The following is a 6,074-nucleotide window of genomic DNA, read 5'->3' on the forward strand; positions in this document are numbered from 1 at the left end:
TCTGAGAACTTCTCTTGCTTCACAATCTGCTGGATGATTACACAATATAGAACAGCCATAAGGATAAGGATTAAAGAGACCAGAAAAAGGACGAAGAATAAAAGGTGCTGGTTTAATAAAACCTGTAAGTTCCACATTCTATAACAAATAAAATATTCATAATTTGATTATTCATTTCTATACATAATACATAATCATAAAATAGGATATTTTTATTACAATGAAATTTTAATGTTATATCATAATTTAATTTTATAAATAGTAATTCAGTTTGCGAATTACTATATAATAATTCTATATTCTAAAATATTATATTATGAAAAATTATAATTGACTCATATCGTTATGTATACTTGCATTTATGCTGAATTATTTCATTATAATTAATTTGTTGATTTATTACCAATTTTTTTTAATAAATACCTTCGATTTAGGTCGATAAGTTGGTCGGATACGTGCTTCTAAAAGGCCTGTTGCACTTGCGATTCCTGGCATTATTTTATATTAGATTGTTACAATAACACAGTATCATAAGATTCTTTATCAAGGCGACAATAAATCAGTAGTTGATCACCTTGGAAGCCTGTTGCTAACGTGAGTTTGATGGATCGATTAATGAAGAAAATATTAGATTAATTTTTTTTTTTTAACATTTCGTTAATTATTATATAAGGAAGAAAAATTCAATAAAAAACGTTATTTGAATCGTTTACGGTATATGTTCAAAAATTCTTAAAATTATTATTCCATTCGGTTTAACTTTATGGCAAATATTATATATGTAATATATATGTATTTGTGTTGTATTATATATGTATTTAAAAATTGTTGTATTTGAATCTTAATTTACATTTTTTATTTTTTTAAAAATTTATTTTATTATTAATAAAAAAAAATTGATAAATTTTATTAATAAATAAAATTAAAGACTACATTATAAAAAAATATTCTCAGTATATTTTAATTTTTTTTTTTATTATAATTTTTCTAATAATACAATTATATAATAATTTTTATTAATTAATCTAAAAAATAATATTTAAAAATATCTATTCAAACTTATAAACAATAATGAAACAATATGAAAATTTTTTATTATCAAATACTTATAATAAATTATTAAATAATATGAAAATAAATTGAAAAATATTTATTAAATGTTACAATAATATTAGATAATTGTTTATTGTTGTTGAACAATTGTTTATTTATTTCTTGTATAGTCCAATTAATCTAAACCTTAAGCATATTATCTAAGAAAGGATTATCTTGATAATGTCCAGGATATTTTTTCTTATACTTTAATCCAGTTACAAGAGTAGAACTCTTCGGGAATGCTGTCTGACCATTGAACAATGTATCCGTATCTGAAATATTGTTTTAATTTACAAAATTTTATATTTCAATAAAAAATAAATATAAAATATCATAAGAAATATAAATTCCCATTATATAATTATAAGAATTAAGAATTTTTTTGTTTTTTCTCTTTCTTTGTTTCTTAAATATACGTATTTACATTATTTAAATTAATTATTAAAAAATAATGAATTTTCGTATTAAGATTTTTAAGATTTTTAAGAATTTTTTTATATTAAAATTTTATTCAGATTTAAAATTTTCTTTCATAACTTATATGCATAAAGTTATAAAATGATGAAAAATATCTTACACAAATAAAAGTTGTATCGTTAAATGAATAAATCAATCATCAATAATTTAATTAAAAAATTATAAAAATTACTTACCAGGATGAAATCGAATATATTCATAATTAATATGTAAATTCTTTGGTAAATCCATTGAACGCATAGCATCTAATGGAGTTATATTACCGACTGGGGTCTTATAGTAATTCTTCAAATCACCTGAAATATAATTTAACAAATTGTAACTTAGTGAAAAAAATTTTATTAATTACAATTTGATTATAATTTATACAATTAAAATTTTCTATCTAAAACTTACCAATTGTTTCAATGTAACATAATACAGCATTCGTTATTGGATGTTGAAGTTCTTCTTCACATGCTAAAAAAAGATTGAAACGTTGTAATGGATCTTCGATTTTTGTTTCATCAACCGTTGAAATTTGTTGTGTTTCACAAATTTTATTTATTCTATCACATACATCTTCTGGCGGATTATATTTCTTCTGATATCTCAAAAATCTGTAACAATTGGATCAATTTGTTATATTGAAATAAAAATATTAATGAATAGGTATTCAAAGATAGACATTTAAATATTATATTATATTTACATTTTAGATTAAAAATTGTCATTCAAACTTTTATTAAACTTTTAAACTATTAAAGAATTATTAAAAATATAAAAAGATTAATAAAAATATGAAGAAAGAATTAATAAAAATCAATCAGTTCCAATTTTTAATTATCTATCCTTATTTTTAGAATAAATTATTTATAATTAAATCAATTTCAAAAATTATTGGATAGACTTTTGATAAACAAATGTGTAAACTAAAAAAAATATAGAAAAATCTTATACTATATATTCCAGATTTAAATCTGTTATTCCCAGACCTGATAACATTTTATTTTTTTTTCATTTATTTTGTTTATTTTTCATTAAAATGCGCTCTTTTTTTTCGATATTATTGCTTTTTTTTATTTAATATAAATTTCGATTTCATTTATGCAATATCATTTATATAATTAAGTGATTATCGCATTTATGGAATTTTGGATACAGATATTTTGTTTTGTAAATTATAATGTAAAGGATTGAGGAAAAAAATAAAGGAAATAAAAAATTGGATCCGTTTGATTTTTGAATCGGTAAGCCATAACTTTACATCCTTTACCAAGGATTATTTAAAAAAATTATTTACTTAAAAAAATATTTTTTTTAATAAAATATAATGTATTATATAATGTATAAAATTAAAATATTTAAAAATAAAGAAATTTTCCAACAGTTTTTAGTAGATTTAATGTCTAAAAAAATAGACCGATATCTATTTTGAAAGTCATATAAAATTTATTTTATCACCCATTGTATTTATATATAGTTGTTTGCGAAATTTAAGATTTGTTATTGTTGCCGATTTTATTGAGTTCAATTAATTACCTCAAGGATACTAAACAATGCTCTCACAATTTGTAAAAGTGCTCTAGTAAATCAAATCGTTATATAAGCTAATTTCGAAGTGCACTATTTCTCTCCCTAATAAATATGATGCAAAAGCAACAAAATGAAACAAATTGAAGCTATGAGCAATCTTCTCTCGATAAATAATTCTAATCAATGTATTATTTTTTTTTCGAAAAAATTTCAATATATTTTCTGATATTTTCTTCTTCCTTTTTTTGTTACATTAGAATTGTTCGAACAAGTAATTAATTTATTGTTCATTATATATTAATATAATTTATTAATAAGTAATAAATACGAATCATGAATTCCAAATTTAAAATCTAATATCAAAATCGGTTTAAAATCAAACATCAAAGTATAATTTTGTTGTTATTCACACAATCATATTATGTATCTTATCATAAAATAGATTTCATATAAGAAAAATTGATAGATATTTAATTAATGTTGAATTAATTTTTTATTGTATTTTTGATTGTAATATTTGTTAAAAAATAATTTGTTAAAAATTATATCTAAGAATGCGAATTTGAGAAATTTTTTGAAAATTAGTTTTGAAAATCATTTCTTGTTGGATTCTCGAGTGGATATTATATTGAAAGCGACAATTACTTTCAAATAACACTTTCAATATACTTGCAAAAAAATAACTTGTAAAAGCATTATTCTTAAATGAATTCACATCTTAATAATAGAAAGTATATTGTAGTGAGTAACACAATTTGTATTTCACATTTTTCTTCTCAAACATAAACCTGGTGCCACACATATTTTTGCAGAGATTATCGTTGCCAATAGCCATTGATTTCGCATGTTAAAAATCAATATCGTCTCTTCTAGATTATCCCGACACGACTCGCGCCAAACTTTTCGTATTGTGCAAAAGAGTTTGGTTACCGGACGAAGCGCGGTAAGGGAGGCTTCCCTTAGAAGAAGTGGGCAATGGAGCGATGGAGGAGGAGAGGGGACAAGATCGATGTCCAACTACCGTACAGTGGTGCCCTCAGTTGTATTTTCTCAGGATACAGTTATGGCCAATATTGGCCAGGAACGAAACAAAATATGAAAAAACCCTGTGACAAGAAAAATTTTTTGTATTCGACTAAAAATATAGTTTACATTAAGATTATCACAATTATTTAGTTAAATTTAAAAATTGATTAATTTTATAATATATTATTATAATTTGTTTATGCATATAAATTAATAATATATATTTTATACATATTATTTTTAATAACTATTAAAATTATTTGTTCACGGAAAATAAAAATCAATTTCAATCTTCTTTTGTTACTCATAAATCTTGATCTATGTAGCAAGAGACGGATAATAGTTCGTCAATGTTAATTACAAGGACAGAGAAACTTGGTCTTCGAAACAGGTGTTCTCAATAAAAACTGGCATACCCGGAGAACTAAAATATCCAGAACTATGTAAACTGTTTTTCATTTTTTTTTTTTCACTTTAAGTATGTTGTCACTTATTATAAATATAAATATTGATGTCATATTATACATATATATATTTTCTAAAAAACAATAATTTAAAAATCTTATATTACATACGTTTATATCAAATTTTTTCGTTTAACGAATTATAGCGAATAAAAAAATATAATTTAATGTTGATATATTTAAAAAAATGCAATTAAAAAATATATACACCCTAAATTATCACAATAAATTAGAATTCTCATGATTAACTGAAAACTTCTTATAGTTAGGCATAAAAGTATATCACTATAGTTGTTACGTCACATATAAAAGTGGAAACAAATTCAACTTGCTTATAGATATAGATCTATGAATCAATTTAATATATTAAAACATTATTTAATTTAAATTTGTGATATTCCGAAAAGATTTATATTTTATTTAATATACATAATATTTAATAAAATATAATCAATATGAAAATTTACATATAAATTTACATCGAAATATTTGCATATAACATAAGAATACTATTTTAAATTGAATATTTCAATTGAATAATTCAATTATTAATCTTAGCCATTTTTTTAAATTTACATTACGATTTTGATACTTATAATTATATCTATTTTTTATTATAGCGATTTATATATGTTCAAATTTTACATTCTATTATTTATAAAATATAATTTCTTTTGTTATATTTATAAAATTTTTAAGAATATAGTTTCTTCAGATCTAAATATTTTTTCGAGAAACAAATTAGAATAAAAAATTTTGACACATTTCATTAAAATTAATTTCATTTATCAAATGTAATTATCAAAATATTTATCAAAATATCATAAATCAAATAATAATAAAAATGAAATATATTTTGTTAAATTTCAATAATGTTTGCTTTAACTTTAATGTCATTTCATGTCACACGTGTATGAAAAGAAATTACACAAGAACTAGTGAAATGCAAGGGTGCTAAGCATACGCTCGTCTGCCCTGAGAAGCTGTCAAATCCAGCAGTTTATTGGTTGGTGTGTAAAAGAGAGGTGGTAAACGGCAATATGGCCACAGTGTGTCCTTTGCCTGTTAGCCAGCAGCGCGACGTAACGCGAATATTTCGATAAAATTTGTGTGTAAATTGACTAAATTCTTACCCTTTGCAAGAGAGAGACGTCTTTTCATCTTCAAATCTGCTAGTCCTCACTTCGGGACGTTTCTTGCTCTTAAAACGAGTTATATCATATCGTAGATTCATCTGTAAAATGACGGTGGTTTCGTTAGTGCACGTAGTATACAAATTAAATTTGTTCACTCCCTGTTGGGAGTACTGTGTGATGATGGTGATTAAAAAGTGTACGTAAAGTGTCTACACTAACCGTGTTTACGGCAAGAAAAGTGGATGAACTTTTTAAGGAATTAAAACCATGCCTGATGAGCGCCGCCATCTTCTTCCTCGTCGTCGAAGCGAACTGCACGAGTGAGCAGTAGGGGGCGCCTCGGGCGGCTGCGCTTGTTGTT

The 6,074-nt window shown here is 23.3% G+C and overlaps 2 protein-coding genes across 3 annotated transcripts in view; both read right to left on the bottom strand.

The window, feature by feature from the left end:
* LOC102681296 overlaps window positions 1-699 on the bottom strand; it is a 3,311-nt gene extending 2,612 nt beyond the window's left edge. The window contains exons 1-2 of one of the 2 annotated variants that reach the window (XM_031512704.1): window positions 424-699; window positions 1-138 (exon numbers count right to left, since the gene is read on the bottom strand). The exon at window positions 1-138 is cut by the window's left edge and continues 16 nt beyond it. In XM_031512704.1, coding sequence (XP_031368564.1) covers window positions 1-138; window positions 424-495 — 210 coding nt within the window. In that variant the 5' untranslated portion in view covers window positions 496-699. The remainder of the gene's footprint in view (window positions 139-423) is intronic. The other variant, XM_006620311.2, reaches the window with a different exon arrangement.
* Window positions 700-947: 248 nt separating this feature from the next.
* LOC102681570 (39S ribosomal protein L50, mitochondrial) lies at window positions 948-6,052 on the bottom strand. Its single transcript, XM_006620313.2, has 5 exons — window positions 5,933-6,052; window positions 5,711-5,811; window positions 1,969-2,171; window positions 1,749-1,868; window positions 948-1,367 (listed from the first exon to the last, which is right to left on the bottom strand). Exons 1-5 carry the CDS (start codon window positions 5,999-6,001, stop codon window positions 1,234-1,236), a joined length of 627 nt encoding a protein of 208 aa, XP_006620376.1. The 5' UTR covers window positions 6,002-6,052; the 3' UTR covers window positions 948-1,233.
* Window positions 6,053-6,074: the final 22 nt, after the last annotated feature.

Source organism: Apis dorsata, unplaced genomic scaffold, assembly GCF_000469605.1.
Source record: "Apis dorsata unplaced genomic scaffold, Apis dorsata 1.3 scaffold_502, whole genome shotgun sequence".
NCBI lineage: Eukaryota > Metazoa > Arthropoda > Insecta > Hymenoptera > Apidae > Apis > Apis dorsata.

What these genes read in the sequence shown, in the direction of transcription:
- LOC102681570 (XM_006620313.2), bottom strand. Translation starts at nt 6,001, where the DNA reads ATGGCGGCGCTCATCAGGCATGGTTTTAATTCCTTAAAAAGTTCATCC. An exon ending in ATGTTACATTGAAACAATTG is followed by an intron (nt 1,869 to 1,968) that starts GTAAGTTTTAGA and finishes ATTATATTTCAG; the next exon opens with GTGATTTGAAGAATTACTAT. An exon ending in ATATATTCGATTTCATCCTG is followed by an intron (nt 1,368 to 1,748) that starts GTAAGTAATTTT and finishes ACAATATTTCAG; the next exon opens with ATACGGATACATTGTTCAAT.